The sequence below is a fragment of the Cyrtonyx montezumae genome, unplaced genomic scaffold, assembly GCF_038088225.1.
Source record: "Cyrtonyx montezumae isolate F1298 unplaced genomic scaffold, pur_monq_1.0 scaffold_22, whole genome shotgun sequence".
Lineage (NCBI taxonomy): Eukaryota > Metazoa > Chordata > Aves > Galliformes > Odontophoridae > Cyrtonyx > Cyrtonyx montezumae.
In genome coordinates, this window is record NW_027071959.1 from 607259 (window position 1) to 629306 (window position 22048).

The 22048-nt window shown below is 43.1% G+C and overlaps 1 protein-coding gene across 2 annotated transcripts in view; it reads left to right on the forward strand.

Moving 5' to 3' along the window:
* Window positions 1-2508: 2508 nt before the first annotated feature.
* DIXDC1 (DIX domain containing 1) overlaps window positions 2509-22048 on the forward strand; it is a 28994-nt gene continuing 9454 nt past the window's right edge. The window contains exons 1-7 of one of the 2 annotated variants that reach the window (XM_065738350.1): window positions 2509-2694; window positions 8204-8333; window positions 9066-9191; window positions 10072-10321; window positions 12686-12793; window positions 20034-20146; window positions 21222-21370. In XM_065738350.1, coding sequence (XP_065594422.1) covers window positions 2635-2694; window positions 8204-8333; window positions 9066-9191; window positions 10072-10321; window positions 12686-12793; window positions 20034-20146; window positions 21222-21370 — 936 coding nt within the window. In that variant the 5' untranslated portion in view covers window positions 2509-2634. Of the gene's footprint in view, window positions 2695-8203; window positions 8334-9065; window positions 9192-10071; window positions 10322-12685; window positions 12794-16311; window positions 16920-20033; window positions 20147-21221; window positions 21371-22048 lie in introns of those variants that run through there. The other variant, XM_065738352.1, reaches the window with a different exon arrangement.

The window sequence follows — 22048 nt, forward strand, 5'->3', positions numbered from 1 at the left end:
ATTGCCACAGTAAATAGAATGGCGCAGCATACTCTGCCGCTCAGACTAGTCATCAGAAATGGCCTAGTTTCTATTCTCTGATATTCCTGTTGTCAAAGAGAGGCAGTTCTGTTTCAGAGATAAGGATCTCCATGTAGAAGCAAATCTTCTGATAACAACAACTCTCATGGACAGCATGCTGTGAGCAGACCTGTCCCTGGACGTGCCATGCATAATTAGAACACTGCCCACTGCCATGTTCTAGCGGGTGGAAGCTCCTTAGTAGGGGTGTGAGACTGAAAGTGACCACCTGAATTTCAGATTTCAGTCCCAGCTTTTCTTTGTTGATCCAAAACAGCAGGCAGGGGAGGGTGTCCAGCTTGAGCTATATCTCCAAATGAAATTCTTCACAGTTCCCCTAGTACGTTCAGCTGACAATATTTTCCATTTCTCAGGGATGGTACTACCATATTGAGTGACACATCGAGCTTTAGGTCTTTTGTTTTGTGCCGGAAAATATGGGAATAGAGAGTAGGGATGGGTGAGAGGGAAGCACTTGCCAAGATAATAAAAATGTTTTTTAAGTCATTTCTACTAAATGCCACTGAGGCCTTTGAACTCTTTTTTCAATCTATCAGCTTATTATCTATCATTATTAATCTATCATCTATCAATGAACTCTTTTTTCAGTCTATCAGCTTATTATTATTTAAACAATACCTTTAACAATTTTATTTTTTTACACTTCTTATTCCTCTGCTGTTTTCACAGATTATCTCTTTACTCATTTTGAAATCCAGTAAATGTGGGTCATGTCTCCAGAATAAAGTCTGTGGTGGGGGTCTGCCTGCCTGTGGCTTATCTCCTCTTCAAAGGACAAGTGTATCTAGAGCTTATAGGAATTGTGAGCATATAATTCTTAATCTGCTATCAAATTCATAAAACCTAACACAATCAGAGAACACCTCGCAGCCATCTGCCACCTCTCTATGCAGCCAAAGTACATTTGGTTTCACTTTAGTACCTCTGCAGTTTATTTGGCTTTTTTTGTATGTGATTTTTTTTTCTTTTTTTATAACCACAAATTGAAGGAGTGTAGGAAAGGGATGACCTCAGTATTCTTCCTGTAAGTGTATTCCATGAATGTATGTTTACTGTGTAGCATTGAAAAACAGTTAATAAACATAACTTTTTATTTGAGATTATTATAAGGTTCACAAAAAGGCTCAAAATTAGTTTTGTTTTTCAAATGAAGTCATCTTCTGATGGAGAACCTACTCATTTCATTCTATGAAATGCAATTGGAATTACAAAGGCGCAACCTATTTCTTTGCACTGTACAAAATGGGGAGAAATATTTACTGTCATCTAGTTAATGGCATTAATTTTGAGTCTCAAGAGCAAACTGGATCAAGGTGCTAACGACCAGTGTTGCCTCCTTTCATGATTTTTTGCAAAGATTCACAGTAATATATTGTTTTGCTTAATAGATGTGACATAGCAGTTAAAGAAAACAAAAATCTCAGTTCCTACTTAATTTGGAAAAGTAAATAGGAAAGGCAAACAGGAATATATTTAAAACTCATGTCACAAGTGGCAGGTTGGTTGTAGAAGGAAATCAGCTGCTGCTTGTATCTTGCATATCTGACAGAGAAAACACTAGCATGGTAAAATTATGCAATAGCTTTTTCCTTTAGAGTCTTCAAGCAGAAAAACGTTTGTTTTTACTTGTCTTTCCCTTAGAAATGGTTGGCCAGGTATTTGGAACTGTGAAGGAGTGGCATGTTGCTGCGGGTGCTTCTGTGCTGCCCTGTAGGACTGGCAGACAGCCCCTGGCAGAAGGGGGCTCCTCCACACTATTCTTTTTTAAGGATACTTATTGTAAGGTGAGATAAAGTTTGAGAGATTGCCTGAAGATATTTGATAGAGGTTACTTTTTTTTTTTCCTGGAATGAATGTAGTTTCTGTTGATTTAGAAACTTTGCTGGGTATTGTATTAATTCTAATTTTAAAGTTTTCTTTCTTATTTGTTTTTTTGTCTTCATTGTCACAGCAGCTAGAGTGGAGCCCAGTGCTGTGCAAATGTTATTTGCTGCGTTGTGGCCTCGTTTGCAGCTTCCTGTCTCTATCGGATTGCTAAAAATGGTGCCACTTCTTTAGGACTCTTGAACGACTGCAGAGAGTTTAAGCTGGCCAGCTCTTAGTCTTTCTAGCTAAGCAAGACATCTGCTATTTGCTGACTCGCTCCCTGCGCACCAACCCCCCCCCTCGCCCCCCCCCAGACAGGGGTGGCTGTGTTTGGTTGGTTTGAAAACGTCTTTTCCGCAGCAGGTTTCATGTGAATACGACTGCTGGAAATAGGTTTCAGATGTTTCCCTAACTCAGCGCTTGGACTGCTGTGGCGTTTCTATAGGAACCGTATGACATCTCCCCGTTGCTCACCCAGCAGCTCTCTTGTGAGCATGCCCAGTGCAAGCCTTGACTTTGGCTCAACTATCTGCGTGCACTAACGGGCTGCACATATGGGGTATGAATGCGGTTCCTGATGAGCTCCAACTCTTTGTCTTTGGGAGGAGGACTAAAAGGCTGTGTCCAGAGCTGGAGGATCTGCTCTACGCCCTCTGAGACCCTCGCCCCTCAGTGGGCTTATGGAGAATGCTTGCCTGTTTGGCCAGGGGGAATTTACTGGATATTCTGCAAGAGGGCTTCACAGAGGTAAATGCATGCCCCAAATCTCATGCGGAGCTTACCAGGGTGAGGCAGTGTGCTTTTCTGCAGCATCTCTTACGAAGTGCTATGTCTCCCAGTGCTTTGTGGAGAGGAAAAGGAGAAAAATGACCAAGATTTTGTGGCCGAGGAGTGGGAGAGCTGTTTACTAACAGAAAGCAATATGGGGCTGCTCTGCAGGGGGCCTGCAAATCAGCAGCAGTTCTGAAAAGTTTGTGGCTGGATTACAGCTGATGATTTTAGCGTGGAGCTTTTGTTTTCTTTGTAGGGCTTTTACATTTGCACAAGAAAATAATATAAATTGCTACAAGTTACGGAGAAATGCTTGTCTTATGGAATTGATTCCTTTCTTAAGTATGTGAGGTCTTTGTAACTGATGGCTTTTAGAAATCCTGTAAATCTGCTGTGTGGACACTCAGTTTTTGGGAGAGTGACAAAGAATGGTGTCTTTTTGTTTTCCATCATCTTCTGTAGGTTGAATTTCAGAGGGACAGAAATTCACCTGTCTCTGGAAAATGTTGTTTTTAAAGCGTTCTGTATTTGATTATTGTAGCATTGGGGAGGCAGACAAATCATAAGCAGTGAGAGCTACCAAGAAATTCCAGAGATGGGAATCCTGTGACTGCATGGAGAGGGCAGATACCTGTTGGCTTACCCGTTCAGGGAGCACAAGAAGCTGTTTTGGTTGGACTCTGTGTGCATTTAGTACAGAATGCCTGGGCTGCTGCTGCCTGGCTGCACTCAACATGCAGCTCATGCTGGAGCACCCTTACCTGCCAGAAAACTGAAGAGGAAGGAATATCACAAGGGCTCATGATGAAGCCAAACAATGGCTGGTGTGTCCTTTCTTACGTGGTAGCAGGGACGGTCTCTTGGTGTGTTTTATTATTTCATGTTTTGTTTGTGTTTTGTGTTTCTTCATCCTTTCATGCCATAGAGACCACCTGTCTGTTCTGTCCTCATGCTCTATTCTTTACAGAAAATGAGCATCCCTCCTGGGCTTAACACTACCAGTCATTAAGGGGAAAGCAAACCAGGTATGAAATGTGAGCCTCATAGCTTCATGCCAGCTACGGGTCTCTGATTGCTCTGCTAGGCTGTGTAAATACTCCATCCCTTCCTCCACAGAGTATCTCAGTCTCACTTTCAGCTAGTAAAGTATTGCTTTTGTTTAAGTTGTAGAGGCTTCCTGCTCTCGAGAGCAGCTGATCTTTCCCTGGTGTAAGCTAGTTGTAATATGTATCTCAATAGGAGCAAAGAACAATTTTATGCTAGCCTCACTCAAAGTATATGGTTTTTACCCTTAGGCTGCTCAGCTGTGGAAAAAAAGTCCCTCTCCCCCTGTAGAAACTGACATTCACTCTCCTGTTAGACTTCATTTCACACAATGAACTGAGGTATTGCAGGAATTGCCTTCCTAGCCAAGGACCTGCTGCTCTTTTGATAGCACATCCTTTCTGCCCAGGTGACTCTTAGTGACTACATACCTTCAAATACAAGGATATACTTTCCAAATCTGTGCACAGGAGATTAACATACAGATGTGTCATACTTCAGCAGTGATTTTTAGAAAAACACAAAACGAAACATCTTTTGCTGGCTTTGAGAGCAGTGAGAAGCATTGGTTTACTTGCTTTTAAGTTTTTGTAATGTGCTTCTACAAAGGCCTGCCCAAACAAAAGCAAAAGAAACCTGAAATTTGAGGGGCACTGGATGGCAAATTACAGAGCTTATTTAATTAAAGTAATAATGTCAGAAAGCTTAGAAATTACACAAGGCCTTAAAATTACATCCTCATGCAATTAGTCTGTCTTTTGAGCTCTGTTGTTGCAGGCTTTTGGTTCAGTGCTCTAGACAGGACACTAAATGCCTTTCATACTGAGACCAACCTTGTAAGTACGAGGGCTACTATTTTTGACCTTGTTAGAGGTGGTGTTTGGGCAACATCCACATAAAGAAAAAAACAGAGTGAAGATTACGAGAAGCATTATTCTTCCAGGCAGAGTCCCTAAATCCAGCAATAAGAATAGAGTCATATTCATCAACTGTATGTGTAGAAAAGATGACATCTCTTCTAGAAGCTCTGAGTCTAACATGACAGCAAGGATGTCAGGCCCTTTGAAAGCATCCACCAACTACAGAGTGACTTTTCCAAGAAATATGTGGATGACTTCAAAATGTGCAATCCCCTAATCTCAGAGGAGATGAAAATTGTAGGGCAGACTGGGCTGATGGATGGTTGAAAGAAATATGAGCCCTAAGCAGCAGGTGGTGAATTACACTGTTTAAATGAGAACTGCAAATACATTTAGAACTGGCAGGAGATTTGCAATAAAGCTGCTGCTTTTCTTCCACCTTTGGAAAATAGTAGTTAATGGCTCTTAATTGTAATTATCTGTAAGGGCTCACAGAACATGAGACCCTGAAAACGCCACATCACAGGCTGTAGAGAGAAAGCACAAAGTAGCTACTGACTAAAGCAGTATGCTTTTCCAATAAGCAGGAGGTCTGAGACCCTTCTTCAGGGTATGTGTTGGTAAAATGGCATAAAATGAAATCCTGCACTGCAAAGTGTGTTTGCTACAGAACCTGTAATTTGGTAAGGGATGTACCTGTACACTGTTGAACTCCTTACAACTGCAGGTGGCCCCTAGTACCCAGCTTTCAAATCCTCTTCTGCACTGAAAAGTCTGTTAGGACTTCCAGTGTCGTCCATATGCAAGGGCACTCTGATGATCTGTCTAGGAGCTGAAGCAGTCTGAGCTCCAAGTTCCTGCAGGTAGGAGAGTTACTCTTCCAGTTGCAGAGTACAAGGAAACCTGGCCTTTTTTTGGAATGCAAAGCTCTGTTAATATAAATAGGATTACTCTTAAGTCCAGCACAATCCTGATAACCTCTGCTCTGTATAGCAAACCTTAGGCTGCTTTGTTTTTCCTCTGAAAATCCCATTTTTGAAAGAAATGTTGATGCAGGTTTGAGCTTACTGTCTTCTCCATTAAGTCCAGGATTTAGGTGAACAAAAGTTCAGACCAGCACGTAAGGAAGTAGCAGAAATCTCCTGAGTTGTCAATGGCTGAGAGAACAGTTACTCAGGGAAAAGAAAGGGGACAAGCTAAGAAGAACCATAGCTATTCCCTCTCTGATTGCTCTTGGATATAGCTGTCAGCCAGGAGTTGTTTGAGGTGAATTGTGTAGAGCTGCTGTTCTCCTGGCAGGATAGAGTGTACCAAGTCTCATTTTTTGTTGGTATGTGCTAGAAGATGATACCTGGGGTATTTTTTGCTTTGCAGCAACTTAGGACTCTTGGTAAAGTCACTAGCTCTCTCATTTTTGGATATAAAATCAGGAAATACTGATCAGTTCAACCTTCTGAGCTTGTGCAGGAAAATCTTATGCTTTAGTGGAAAAATATGTACTGTAACTCTGCTAATGAAATACAGCTTGCAGTGTTTATAGCAGCTACTACTATGAAATTCTCTCCTTTGTGGTGGTGACATCCACCTTCCATTGCCTCAATATCCTCCTTTTAGCAGCACTGTTAACAGTGTAAATGTGCCAGGCTTTAGGCATTTTCTTTTTCTGCTAATAATAACATTTTAAATCTTGTGCTTTTAAGACATGGAGACCAAAAGACAGCCAAAATGTCTTCTTACAGATGCATGAGGAATGAGAGAAAATAAAGTCTTATTTTTTTTATTGACTGGAAAAAGTATCTGAATGCAGAGCCATATAAACTCTTGTATAAAGTTGCAAGCTTTCTATAGACCAGAAGTGATTTTGCCTTTGTTGAATTAATAGGAGATAACATTCCAGTTCAGACTTTGTCAAATGATTTGAAAAATGACAGCAAGGCAGTCAGCCCAGTTGTTAGAAGGAGAGTACTTCCCCAAATTACACAAACTTCAGATGCAATTTTCATGCAATCCTGTTCAATAGATCTTTATTATTGAATCAGGTTAATTCTGTAATAATGTTGTGTTACTGTAAACAAGCCTGCCTCATTTGTACTGATACTTGCTTGAATAAAGCTTTGTTGAATATGAGTAATAGAAGGATTGAGCTCTCTCTAGCTCTGGAATCAGACTTGTGAGGTTAGGGACACTGAGATCCAGCATCAGTTAAAATACCATTGCAAGAGGCAGAGCAGCTTCTTGCAGACTGACACGAGTTGTCAGTGCCGTTTTGGAAATCAGCCCAGAAACATTCACTTGTACAGGAGAGAGAAGTTAGCACTTGTTGGTTCGTCACAGTCCCCATTAAGTAGAAAATAACCTCTGAAACAGGCCAGTCAGAACTGACATGCACTGTTGCTGTATTGGACCACACGACTGGCCGTGTCTGCTCCAGCAGGTGTGCGCCAGCTTTTCCAGTTCTGCTTTCTTTCTTTTCAAAAAAAGGCAGCAGTCCCTGAAGCTTGCATCCCCTATCCTGCTTCCCATCTCTGCTGACTAAGCAGCAATGGCCTCATGGAGGTCCAAGCACCTTTCTGAGCCAGCAAGCTGAGCCATGGTGTGGTTAATGTTGGATTTCCTATGTCAGGATAATTACAAGTGAAGCCATGATCAGATTGTGACTTTGATGGGTTGTGAAAGCATAAACTCTGACATTGCTGAGATAATAAGGAATGAAGTCTTAAAACCTGCTGCATGGGCAGAATAATGCGAAGCTTAGTGAAACAGGAGGCAATCCCATAAATGGATCAGTTTGTTTACGCTCTGTGTGCTACATCAGCCCAGCCCAAAGTGATTGCTGGCCATGGAAGTGCTGAAGGGATGGGGTGGGAAGGAAAGGCATTTAGGGCCTTCAGGTTGTCCCTGCACTTCTCACTCACCTGAACCCTGAGTTTCTTCCTCTGCTGACAGTGCTCACAGCTGTATGAAGCAGCACCCATTGTGACCCAAGGAAGAGCAGTGCTGTTCGCTGTCAAGGTCTTGCAGGTAGTTAACTGCTGTGGCAAGCCAGTTTGCTGGTGGGCCCTATGTAGACATGAAGTTGTTCTATTAGAAATCCTGATGCATTGGAGTTGGGGGAGAAGCAATATACAACAGGGTACCCCTTCCCTGCTGTGTGACTCATGCGCTCATGACTGATCATGCTACAGGGCATACTTCAGGGGAAGGCTGTTTTATTTTCCAGGAAATCTGCCCTCATTGTTAATTTTGGTAGATGGCAGAGTTTAATAGAGAGAGCACAGATTTTCTTGCTTCTGCATTGTAGGTTTTCTACTTCATAGATACATGGGAAAAAATGCAACAGGGAGTGGGGAAATGAAATGAGTGAATAAGTTCTGGCACTGTCATGCTCTCTGCTTGCTCTTCCTCTCCTGGCATGAGGTGAGCTGCACCACAGTGTGCTGTGATGTCAGGGTCATGCACAGCAGGCTTTGGGGTTCAGACCATTTCTTTTTAAAGGCAAAAGACAGAAAAGTAGCAGCTATACAACTCCCCTCTGAAATGGCAATGACGTGCAAACATTTTGTTTTGTTTTCCATTTTCAGCAACAGCTACAGGCATATGTGGCCTGGGTAAATTCCCAGCTGAAGAAGAAGCCAACGATAAAGCCAGTCCAAGATCTGAGACAAGATCTCAGGGATGGAGTCATCCTTGCCTCACTTATTGAGATTGTAGGTCAGTAATGCCATATGGCACTATTTTTCATCTTGCGGTTTTAGATCTCCTGCAGCATGGGCTGGCTTTGGCTCTGACATCTGTTGGGCAAACTGGAGAGTGCTAATGATGGCAACAGAGCTTGGGGGGAGGGTTACTTGGAAAGAAAATAATCATAAAGCAAATCATCAAGACAGTTCCATAAAAGGCCATATGTGTTAGCAGTCAACTGCAACACAGCTCAATTGCAGACCTTTCAAACTATGTACGTGGTCTCTCAGGTATCGCATGACAGACGTGCAGAATCCCGTCTGGGACCCAGAAACTCCCTCAAGACTGGAGTGGAGTTAAGGATGGATTTATCTTATAGAGGAATGGTATTATTTTATGGCATTGTTGGAAGAGTGATCAGCTTGCTGAGATTCTGATATTTATGAGAGCAGAATCAACTCTGAGGAATAATTCTGTCTCTCTCTCTGCAAAACAGTGTAACATCTCCACTCGTAAGTCGCAGTGACTCAGGATAATCATGGAATAAAGAAGTACAATTAGAAATGTCCCTTTCCTGATAATATATTGTAAAGTCTGCCTCCAACCTAGTTAAAACTGGTATGAGGTATAAGCAGGACAAGAAGTGCATGTCTTCTTGTCTGGTCTTCCTGGCAAGACATAAAATCAGCGCATATACCTATTAGTAGTACTTGAGGTGACACTAAGCACTGTCCTCTGTAACAGATTTTTTTGCTTCTTTAGCTGGTGAGAAGCTGAATGGAGTTCAGGTCAACCCTACCAGCCAGCACGAAATGAGGGAAAATGTGGAGAAAGTATTACAGTTCGTAGCATCAAAAAAGATTCGTATGCATCAGACATCAGCAAAAGGTATGAACCCCTAGCAGTTGCCACAAACGATTCTATCTGTTGAAGGCCTAGTTCTGTTTTGTTTCATGTGAAGCAGACGGTATGTGGATTTGTGGAGGAGGATTTTTTTCCCCCTGTCGTTTACTAACAGAGTGATAAGTAGGTGACAGTCTGTGACGTTTTTTTTGCTAGTTTTAATTTTCAGACACCAAATAACCAGCCTTCATGATTCCAGTGCCAGTGGATATTTTAAGACTGTCTCTGAAATTTGGAAGCTTTATCACTTTTATATTAATAGATTTTGAGTATCTCAATCAAACTAAGTTATTTTAAAAAACCCTAGTCCGAAAGAATGTAGTGAACTCAAGATCAACATGCTTGAGCTAGCTTGTTTGCTGAAGGAAATGCCTTGCATGAAATAACTAAAACTAATCAGTTAATATTTGCAAGGTACTACAGACAGCTTAAGGTACCTTATCGCTAAAGCAGTACATTACTGATCTCTGGTCTGCAGCATTAAAGAATAGTAAATTCTGTGTGCTAACTGAAGTGACTGCCATTTCAGTGGTACTCCAGTAACTGATACACTCTTTCCAGGGAGCTTTCAGAAATTAGAATATACTGCCATTTAACCTGCTGGACTGTTAGTTGGAAATGGACACTGAGGGAGGAAGGCTGAAGTCTGCTGAAAGCATTTAAATATGTAATCAGTAGGTGACAGTCAGTTTGCTCTGAACAAAACAAGCAGAGCTAAGCATCAGTGCTATAATGCAATTGTTTTTGTGTAGTTCTTATTTACTGGCATGACCTCACTCAATTACATTCATGCTTTTTGGTCAGATGCAGCTCTGGTGGCACATCATGTTATGTTATTGTCCTTGGCTTTATTTGTCTTTTGTAGATATTGTCGATGGTAACTTAAAATCTATCATGAGGCTGATCCTCGCCTTAGCTGCTCATTTCAAACCAGGCTCTGGAAGAGCTGTGAATCACAGCACTCCTGGCAGGATGGGGAAAAGCTCAGCAGCATCGTTCACCAGTCAGAGGCCTCACTCAGCTGCTGCAGCGGCCCAAGGGGCAGTGGCTGCTCTGGCAGTTGTTCGCCAAGATGTATTGAAATCTGGCTGGGATGTATTCCGGCACAGACAGAGGTAATGAATTTTTCCTAGTTATATGTGGTCAGATTGTGTTAGCAGGTGGACACAATTCATTTTAAAATAGATGCCTCTTTGTCCTGCAGTTTGTGATATAAGGCAGCTCTTAGATTGTGTAAGCAAGAGACGAACCACTGCTGTCTCACAAAACCTGAGTTGGTGGTGGCCTAACAAAGGACACTGCTGGAAGCCTGGATGCTTTATAATGAAAATTACAGGTATCCCAGGTCTTTTTGGGATTTTAGAGCAAAACTACTTCTGGACCTGTGTTCACCAAAAAAAGAATGTGGCTTTATGGCCAAGACATAGGGATCTCTGCTGCCACATCTTCCCCAGTTCAAGCTGAGCTCAGTGCCATCTTGGTGCTTTCTTCTTGCAGAAGTTCTCTTTTCAAATGAAACAAAGCTAATATCTTTACTACAGGTACTGCTTACAGGTCTGTAAGCGCTTGTTACCAGAACTGTGGTTTTCCTGTTGTACCCTTCATTCTGCATTCAGTGTTGCTGTTCTCCCCAATGTTTCGCTTTCTGCTATGTAGGTAGATGCAGTGTTGTGTGTTGTTAATCAGATGATGCAGTGTAAATAGAGGAGTTCTGGTGATAATGAGGGGAAATAATCCATGTACAGAAGGAATTTGTAATTCTGAGAGCACAATTAACACTTGCAAAAGGTGCAGTGTGGATTATAATAGTAATGACATTTAAAAGACAACCGTCTGGCTTCTGTTTAAGGGTTTCATTTACACAGCTGAAGGTCATTTTCCCATGTTATACTGGCTTAAGGGAATGCCCATGAAGCAATTTTGAAATGAGGTTGAAATTGTTTTTTGTTTTGTTTTGTTGGTTATTTTTTGTTTGTTAGTTAGTTTGTTTATTAAATGTTAAAGATTTCTCTTGCACAGATAATGGGCTGGGAGTTCTGAGAAAAACAGTCCATATTCTATTTGTAAATTCTGCTCTTGTCCTTGCCTTTATGGAGCTTTTCTGGTTCTCTAGTCACAGAATTAAGGATTCTTTAATATTCAGACCAGGTATCTGACCTGGATGTCTGGGGTGGGGAGCAGAATAAGCCCCACCACAATTCAGGTGTAAATATTTAGAGACCTGCTATTCCTCTTAAACTGTCACAAGTTCATAGGGCCAGATGAGATCCACTCGAGGGTGCTGAAGGAGCTGGCAAGATGTGGTTGCCAAGCTGTTTTCCACCATCAATCAGCAGTCCTGGTCAACTGTAAAGGTCCCAGATGACTGGAGTCTCACTAATGTGATGCCCATCTGTAAGGGTTGCAAAGAGAATCTGGGGAACTACAGGCCTGTCAGCCTTACCTTGGTGTCAGGGGAGGTTATGCAAGGATCATCTGGATCATCTTGAGTGCAATCAGATGGCTTGTACAGGACAACCTGGGGATCAAGCCCAGCCAGCATGGGTTCATGATCCTGCCTGACCAACCTCATATCCTTCTATGACCAGGTGACCTGCCTGGTGTATGAGGAAAAGACTGTAGATACAGTCTACCTAGACCTCAGCAAAGCCTTTGACGCTGCCTCTCACAGTATTCTCCTGGAGAAAAGCTGCAGTCCCTGCCCTGGACAACTGTACTATTTGCTGGGTAAAGAACTGTCTGGATGGTCAGACCCAGGGAGTGGTGGTGAATGGCATTATGTCCGGCTGGTGACTGGTCACCAGTGGTGTTCTCCAGGAGTCAGTATTGGAGCCCATTCTGTTTAACATCTTTATTGATGATCTGGATGTCAGAATTGAGTGCACTCTCAGTAAGTTCGCAGACAACACCAAGTTGGGGGAAATGTCGATCTGCCCGAGGTTAGGAAGGCCCCACAGAGGGGCCTGGACAGGCTGATCGCTGGGCTGAGCCCAATGGGATGGAGTGCCACAAGACCAAGTGCCGGGTCCTGCACGGTGCTCACAACAACCCCACGCAACGCTGCAGAGTGGCTGGAAGGCTGTGCGGAGGGAAAGGACCTGCAGGTGTTGGTTGTAGGTGGACAGTTGGACTAGATGATCTTCAACCCTAATCAGAGAACTGCTTAGGTTGGAAAAGACCTTCTAGATCACCAAGTTCAACCTCAACCAAACCATACTACCCAAATTCTAGCAACCCACTGCTAAATCCTAATGATACTATGATTCTGTGAGTTTAAAAGGGGGCATCTGTTAGCCTGTATTTCCCTCTCAACAAAATGATGAAGTAGAGCTCCCTGTGAGGAAGTTATTTTAATAGGAAGTTTTCTAGCTGTTCCTTCCTTCCTGCCTTTAGCTTTCCTCCTGTCTTCCTTGGAGACCAAAAGAATTTCTGCTCCCTGCTACATGAGGCTTCACTCATTCTGTGATTGTTAATTCCAGAAACAGCAGTATGGATGGGGAGATTGAAACCCCCTACTGGAGTGTTCGGGCACTGGTGCAGCAGTATGAAGGGCAGCATAACATTCCCTTGGAGTCCCAGTCCTGCAGGTAAGGAACTTTAATGGCAAGTCATGACCTGTTGCATTCATTTGTCAGGCATTGCCTAAAATGCCCTTTGTCATTCTAATGGATGAAATTTAGAGAGAAGGAGCTTAAACCAAACAAACAGTTACCTGTGGAAATGGAAGTGAGAGACACGTGGATCTGAACAGCACATCAGAGAAACACACCAATCTGGCAGTCCCTGGGAGATCTACAGCTGTCTTCATTGCCATCACATCCTCATCCAGCAGCTTCAGTTGTTTCTAGATTTACAGTTATCTCTATTACCCTTCTGTCCTCCAGGCTTTTACTTTCAATCTAAAGTGCAACATTTAATTATTTGACTGAAAAAAATCTCCTGCATACTGCTATGATGCCTCAAAAGTCAGAGTTCACTATGGTTCCCATTGGAGCTGGCTTTGCTCTTTAAAGTAGGACTTGGATCTTCAGAAGTATGTGTTCTGTGCTATAAACAGCCTTCAGTTTTTTGACTGCACAAGTTAAGCAGGGCCAAGCTGGGGTAAGTGGAAGGCTTTCTGAAAAACAGAATCTGTGGAAGCCAGGATTGGTTAAAATGGCAGCATGTAACACATTTCCAGTATGAGGTGGTATAACTTGCAGCTGTGAACCTGGGACTAACACATAAACTGGTGCCTTACAAGCTCTTCTCACTCCTATCTGCTTTAGGGAAGAACTCAGATCTCTTGCCCCAGTTTACTTTAGCAGGGAGGGGAGAGGGAGAACGTGTCTGTGTTTATTTTCATGGATATAGGAGAGACAGTGTAGACAGCAGAAGAAAAACTGTATTATGGTGGAGGAATTGATTTACTGTGGGTAGATTCCTAGTAAAGGACAGCCTTTATCCCCATATAACAAGCAACTAGCTTGCACACTGACTGAACATATTAGGTTTCCCTCTGGGTATGATGCTTTGCTCTATTTAAGCTCTTCTTGAACACGCTAGGAGCTGTGTGAGCATGGTTGCAGCTCTTTGATTCACACTTTCCTGTCCCCATTGTAAGTCCCAGCTTCACTTCATTGCCTCTCTGTCTTGCCAGGGCCACTCCCTGAGTATGCCTTAGTTGGGCTCTTATTTATTCTTTTTGTGCAAGAGCGAGGAGATTCATTTTCTTAGGGCTGATTGCCACTGACAGTTTCTCAGCAGGTAGGGTTTCTCAGCTTCATAGTACAAAGAGGCCTCTGAGTACCACAGCATTAGGATCACTTGGTCCAACAGAGAAGAAGCAAGGAAAAAGGTAAAAAAAAAAAATCAACACAACCATTTGGTCAGATTTTGTTGTGTGTCAGTGCGAGGTCTGCTTTAAGCACAGGTGGACATACTTGAATGGAATGGAGTGAAAACTCCGTGTGAGCTAGTGCCTCCACATGATGTCAGTAGAGAGTGTACTTAGAAGCTGTCACTCCAGGGGGAGATAAAAAATTCGGGTGCAGGACACAGGATTTTATGGCTAATGTCTCAGGACTTTGGTGTTGATTCTTGAATTCTGATCTCAGTAGGATAGTGACTGAATTATGCTACCTCCCTCCACTCATTATTCATTTTAAGGTAACTATAGTATTTTACAGGTACTCTCCAACTCTGTCAGGCAGGTGTTGTTGAGGAATGGCTGTTTGTGTTTGTATTTTGCTGTTCAGTGAGACTGTGTGTGTACATCCTACATCACTTGGCTTTTTCCCTGCAGTGCCAAGAGTTCATAGGGTATGGTGATATTATTATTGATGATAGGGCATAACAAGAGAGTGAGAGTTTTTGTGTCATCACTGACTTCCAAAATTTACTGTGGATTCAGAGAATATTCTGCCATGTAGGTGAAAATCTGAAATGAATTGTCTTGCTGAAAAGTGAGAATTCTTGCATTTTTCAGTCTGTTTCTCTTTGGAACTTTTAAAATTGTTCTGTTTTCAGGAGAGAAATAGCACATCTCTACACTGGAGCACAGTGCATCTTGTAGGCACTATGGATGTGAGTTGATGTGGGTGGATAAAGGCCTGGGGCCAAAATAGTGAGGGCTGATGTGTTTGGCAAAGCTTTAGCATGGTCTAATTCTGGAAATGCCGTGTGGAGCTTGGGAAGAAGTGAGGGAAAAAGGCACAGAAACAATCTTTGCAATGACTACTTTCATTAATAGGAGCTGATTATATGGAGTTAAAGATCTTGAAACTACCCAAAATTGTTCTCAGTCATCTCTTTGTGCTCATCTATCTGTTCATAGGGAGCAGAAAGGGGGGGCCTCAGCCTTTGCAGGCTGCCCAGTGTTTTTCTTATCCTAGAAGAGTTCTGCTAATCCTGTGCTATGGGATGCACAGAGAGCTACTGGCAGCTCAACAGGAAATGATCAGAGATTGGATCAAGCTGGGGCTAAAACAATTTTAATTAAAACTAGGAATATGCTGCAGTATGTAATTAAATTTTAATCACAGTATCTAGAGAATAGCACTATTCCCTAGTTATCATGTGGATTTTTAACCTTAGAGATGAGAGTCAGAAACTGTACTGTGTTTATCAGCAAAGCCTAGGAGATGGGCTGGGAGATGTAAGTGCTGGGGTCTCCCTGTTGTCAAAGAGTGAGACCATTACTTTGAGAGCTGCTGACAGAGCGGGCAGGATGATGCTTTTTTTTGCATGCAAGACCCCAGCTGGGAAATAGATCCAAGCTGCCAGACAGGAAAACTTTACTGTAGCCTCCACTGCTGCCAGTTACAGAACTTGTGCATGAGCAAGGAGAGAGCAGACTGGGGCTCATCTGATGCTGTTAACCAGAGGCACAGCAATTACAAGCACTTAGGTTGGCTTCTGAATTGCAGGAGGAACTGCCAAGTGGGGAAGGATCTATTTATACCAAAGCTTATGAAATCAGGAATATATGTGTTTCCCTGTTACAGGGCACCAGTCACTTCCTGGTGCCTCAGAAATAAGGCTCAGCAGCAACGATACTCTGTATTTTGTATTGATATGTCAATGCTTACAGTGACCATGCTTTCTTCTAGCTCTAGTCATTGATGTGCCCAGAGAAAACAGGAGCAATGTGACCTCCAGCTCCTGATGATGTCTTCTGCTGGCAGCAGGTTCTGTGGTGAAAATTAGATTCTCATTTCTCTTACAGAGAAATTCATGAGCTTAGCTTTGCAAACTAGCTGAGAAACATGCCACTTGTATTAGTGAGATGAGGTCTGTATCAGCAGCCACCCCCTCCATCTAATTGTGCTGCTGCTGAGCCTGTCCCAGGGCAGCACCTCCTCTCCATATCAGTTAATTTCTGCATTAACTCTTCAGGGAGTTTGCAGCCTGAATATCAGAATTCCCAGAAACAACACATCTAATAACCAAATGTAATAGAAATGATTCATGGAAAATTTGCCAAAACCGGGCTGATTCCCAGGCCACCGAGTCCCTCGCCCGTCTCTCCTCCTCTTCCCTCCCCTTCCACCAGCCCTCCCTCCTCCTCCCTGTGGCAGGCATCTCAGAGAAAGGCTCTGCCTCGCACAGCCGTGTGACAGCAGGAGGGAGAGGGAGCTGGAACCAGCGAGGAAAAGGACTCGTCCACAGGGCTAGGAAGGGGCTGTATGCTGTCTTCTGAGGCAACATCGGAGTCTAGAGGAACAGAGAACCCACTGCCTGCGGGAGCACCTTCTCTTGGCTATTCGCTGGCATCTGCAGCAGGTGCTGGGTGTCTGAAGAGGGCAGAATGGGATGAGAAACGCCACTGGCAATCCAGATCAGTCCTTGTGATGCAAACAACTGGGTGTGCAGCTGACCAAAATGCAGCAGCAGAGGAAAATCAGCGAAAGCAAAACCCAGGCTGCAGAATTTCCTGACTCTGCAATCAAATCCATGCACAGGGGCTGCTGATCTGCCGTCAGATGGTTTCTTGCAAAGACTCTGAGTTTTGTTTTTTTTTTTTTTGGCTGTGAATATTTCAGTTAATGTGAAGCATTCTGGCTTGCAAATATTTATCCTGTAATTTGACAGGAGCTGACGTTTTCTGCACTGAATTCTGAGCATGTGAAGGAACAAGGCATGTCTGTAGCCCGAATCCTGAGGCTTCCTGGGAAACGGATTCTGTGAGGCGAAAGGTTAAAGTGGGATCATGGGAGGGAAGCAGGTCAAATGGTGAGCGATTGTTGCCATTGTGATTTGAATCAGCGGGGGTGGAGTGTTTATTAAAATTGTGGGAGTTCAAGCTTATCACTGGGGCTGTTTCCCTGAAGCCTTGGTTCTGCAGACACTGACATCTCTGGGACTCAGCTGAGAAAAGAAGGATATATGGGTTAAGAATCCAAGCGGTGGTAAAATGAGTAAAGTGGAGCAGTTTGCATCATAAAACTGAAATAGCTTTAATTTCCCAGTATATATATATATATATATATATATTTCTGCATGCTTTAATCATAAATTATTATATACTTAAAAGAGGAAATCATATAAATGGATATTTTGTGCTCTAAGTGACTTGGCAACTGATAGAAAAAGAGTATAAATGTTTTCAGCATTAACTAATTGATGGCATGATGAATGGGACCACCTGACCTCTGCCACGGCTTCATCAGGCATCTATGTGCATTTCAGTGTTGCTTTCACTGTTTGACATGGTTTTAGAAATTGTTTCTGGTGCCATGTGAACTCTCTGGCCTCTTAAAATAAGAAAGCTGCCTAGAAGGGGGACTCTGGACATAGGAATGTGTAAGTGATTATCTGTAGTAATGCATGGTGTGGAAGCCTGTAGTGACAGTTCAGCCTATCCCTGCCCCAGCTGGGAGCCTCTGTATTTCATGTGGGCTATGGACCTCTTTCTAAGCGGTGTAGACTTCGGAATAGGGGGAATGTTATTTCCAGGTTCTGTATCCCTTTGTTTTTTATATGCAGCATGTTCTGTTTGCTTTTCCTTCCAGTTCTCTGCTCATACCTCAGTTTTGCCACTTTCTCATCCAATCCTTGCTAATGCTGTTTTTCTTGAACATCACTCATCCTTCCATCTTTAGCATGGATGAGAACCAGCAGTGTGCTTCCTAGTGGCCATATCAGGATGACAGTCCAGTCAGAGTCTGAGTAGGGGGGGAGAAATGAAGATCTCTTACTTCTAGGAAAATACTGGGCATGTTACATCAGCTGAGCTCCTGCTTTGCTATTTGTACGCTCCACCTATGATCCTTATTGAGTAATGCAAACCCAGCTATACTTACTGGGCACTCAGACAATTATTTTATGTTGTGCGCCCATTCAGTGACAAGCAGTAGCAAGCAAAAGGTTACAAATGTTATGTATTAAATGTGTATAATTAAGGACTGCTGTAAGGCATGTAGTCTTCCAGACGGTAAATGCTTGAGAAAAGTCAGGTGGCCTGTAGCCTTTAAACAGCAACACACACTGAGCAGGGCACAACAGGCACTATGACTGCTAGAGATCCCCATTATTAGAAGGTAGTTATTTTTTAACTTATTAAGTTGCCTTCATCTCTTCCTTTAAAGTGCTGAAAGTTCACTCTATTTAGACCTTTAAATCTAGATTGTTTAAAGGTCTGTAGTGTATATGAAATATAAACCGGCACTAGCTCTGGGAATGGAAGAGACAGCTGCTAGAAAGAACTTTCCATCTGTATTGCAAGGCTTTTCTGATGCTAAGAGATCTGTAAAATATATAGCAGCAGTTGCTGAGAAGATGTGGAAGGCAAGCTGCTGGAGCATCTTATTTTTCTGAACCTATTCTTTTACTTCCATGTTGTTTCCTTTTTGTTCTCTGCACTTTGTTTCTATGTTGAGGATAAAGAAAAAATAACTCCGGCTTACACTTGCAAGGATTAGTTCCTCAGACTTTGGAGATTTGTTGAATGGGTCACTGAGCTTCAGCCACCTTTTGATGTTGCCTGGGTGATGCATTTAGGAAGAATTACTGAGAAAAGGTTGAGTGTTTGGACCTCGCAGTCAGCTGAGATGGCTCCAGTGAAGCTATTTGGGTACTTTCAAGAACTTTATACCTGAGAACTTCTGAATGAGCGGTATAGATTCATAGATACACTAGGTTGGAAAGGACCTACAAGATCATCTAGTCCAACCATCCTCCTATCACCATCCCTACCCACTGAACTACTAAATCAAATCCCTTAGCACCTCATCTAAACGCTTCTTGAACAGCGCTAGGCATGGTGCCTCAACCACCTCCCTAGGCAGGCCATTCCAGTGCCTGACCACTCTTTCAGAGAAAAAAGGTTTCCTCACGTCTAATCTAAATCTTCCCTGGCGCAACTTGTGGCCATTCCCTCTCGTCCTGTCGTTATTTATCAGGGAGAAGAGGCCCACCCCCTCCTCACCACAACCCCCCTTCAGGAAGTGGTAGAGTGCAATAAGGTCTCCTCTGAGCCTCCTCTTCTCCAGACTAAACAATCCCAGCTCCCTCAGCCGCTCCTCATAAGACTTGTGCTCCAGACCGCTCACCAGTTTTGTTGCCCTTCTCTGAACACGCTCCAGGGCCTCAATGTCCTTCTTGTAGTGAGGGGCCCAAAACTGAACACAGTACTCGAGGTGCGGCCGTACCAGAGCTGAGTACAGGGGGATGATCACCTCCCTGCTCCTGCTGGCTACACTATTTCTAATACAGGCCAGGATGCTGTTGGCCTTCTTGGCCACCTGGGCACACTGCCGGCTCATGTTAAGCCGAGCATCAACCAACACCCCCAGGTCCTTTTCCTCTCTACATTCTTCAAGCCATTCTGCCCCAAGCCTATAGCATTGCATGGGGTTATTGTGGCCAAAGTGCAGGACCCGGCACTTGGTCTTATTGAACCTCATCCCATTGAACTCAGCCCAGCTGTTCAGCCTATCCAGATCCCTCTGAAGGGCCTCCCTACCCTCAGGCGGATCGACACATCCTCCCAACTTGGAGGGACATTGTATCTGACATTTAAAAATGTTTTGCCCTTGGTATTTGAAGTTTGTTTTCTGATTGTGGTGATGTTTTAAAGCCCAGAAGTGAGACATGAAGAAAACTAAGGTGGCTTTTTGTTTAGCTTGCCATATGCAAGATTTGCTATAAATTGCTTCTGAGCAGACCTTTAATAGGCTGTGGTCTTACTTCTGTGTGAGTTACATGCCTACTTTAGTTTGTTGTTGACTTTCCTGCCTGTTGTGCAGAAGAATATTTTAACAAGATTTTCTGCATGTTTGCTTTTAACTTAAATGTGAATGGTGTTGATCAGTGCACTGAAATAATTGTTTCTTGTTTCCTGTGCAGCCTCACATCACCCAGTCCTGTCCATTGCACAAAGAGTGAATCCACTGGAACCCAGTCAGAGCAGAAAGCAGGATTTGTGATTATCCACACTGAGGAAACAGAAACTAAAACAGGTAGCTGGCTGATAGTGCTTAACAGCTTGCACTTTCATTGGGATTTATTTGCATTTGTTTACTGAAAAGTTTGCCAAGGACTGAAATAAATGCAGAGAATGGGATGCTGGGCATCTTCACATAAAGCAAAATTTCAAAACAGTACAGTGATGCCGTTAATATGGCAGCATTTGTGAGGGCTTGCTATCTGATGCTTGGAAAACAAAACGCTCTAGAGAACGTTTGAGAATCATATATGACATTCACTGTAGGATGAGTGCTTTAATCACTAGTGTCATTAGGCTGTGTTGAGAGGAAAAATGAATTTAAAATTCCTAAAGACACAGTCCGTGTGAACCTGTAAAGCCTGTGATGCAGAACTTGACTTTGTGGAGGAGCCTGTGTTCATAGCACACCTGTACATAGGTGGAGTGATTCTTTGAAAGCAGTTGAGGTGTTGTGGTGTTTGCATTGAAGTTATTGCTGTATTGCCACAAATGCCCTGTGATATGATTAATTTACACTTGATATTTTCATACAGATCGAAGGAGATGTTTTCAAAGAAGCTCTTAAAGTGATTTTTTCTTTTTTCCTTTCCAGGAATGCAGCATAATAATAGCTCTTCCTGGTTAGCTTCTATCACAAGGACAAATGACATCTCTCCTAGGAAATACTTCAGTGTCTCAGCCAGTATAGCCTGTTGCAGTGCTCTTCCAAAAGTATTTGATGACTACCCAAGAAGGTGGATTAGCTGGCAGGCAATGGCAGGCTCTTCCTTAAAATCTTAGCAGTGCTCTCTATGTACTTGCTGCCTGTTCAGTTGCAGACACAAAGCAGCTTGGGCTTTAACGAAGGGGGAGGATGCTGTTCATCTTTGATGCAGGCATATTCAGGAAAGCTTCATTTGCACAAAGAATGAAGCATGAATCCTTGAAATAGACAAATGTCTCACCTGAAGCAACTTCCTTGATACCAGCTAGAACAGATGCCAGTTTGTCAATGATTGACATTGTGGACAACAGGCAATTACAGTGTTGTGCAAGTCTTTTCTACCTCTCTGTGTATCATGGCCACATTCAGTTGTTCTTTCTTCCAGAAGAGACAGAATCTCACTTCCAGCCTGAATGGCAAGCAGGGAACGCAGGGCCATGTTTGGAGAGCTCATGGGAGGAGCAGCTATTGGAACAACAGGATCATTTGGGAAAGGAGATGGAGGAAGCAAAGAAGATGATTTCAGGTTTGCAGGTAATATTCTTCTCAGCCAGCTTTTCCATACATATCCACTTTCTTTCCACCAGGTGTAGCTGGAAAGTACATTATCTTGCAGCTGAGCCTGGAACTTGAGAGCTGAGCAAGAGTCCTGGCCCAGGCAGGTCTCCTGGGGTGACTGTAAAGAAGTTAGTTGGTTAGCAGGGATGGTGGTTCTTCCCTGTGTCTCTGACCTCTGTACATGCTATTGCCATGCAAAGCACATATGTTACCATGCAAAATGGTAAAGATGGCAGTAGTCTTTTCCCATGGCTGAGGCCAGGGCACTTAGCAGCTTGCAGGTTTTGTTAGTGGTCTGGAAGAATAGAGCAGTGCTGGGAGATCAGTCAAAATTCACAGGCTGATCAGGAGTTGTCACATAGGTGTGCTTCAGTCTTTTGGTGAACTGGGCTGAACTATAATGTTTAGCACACTTCTCCTCAGCCTATGACCTTTTTCGGGGGATCTTTCTCTCACTGCTCTGTTCCAGTCCCTCTCTGACCAAATGACCTCAGCCCAAAGTGTTTGTGTGATTCTGCATGGGGAATAGAGCCCCTGTTGCATATGGTAAAGACCCTGAACTCTCTCAGGATTATTCCTTTCTGTTTGTGCTAGGAACCATACTCTCTTTGAATTGTAAATATTTATGTGCCAGTAAACAAAGCAGAGATTGTC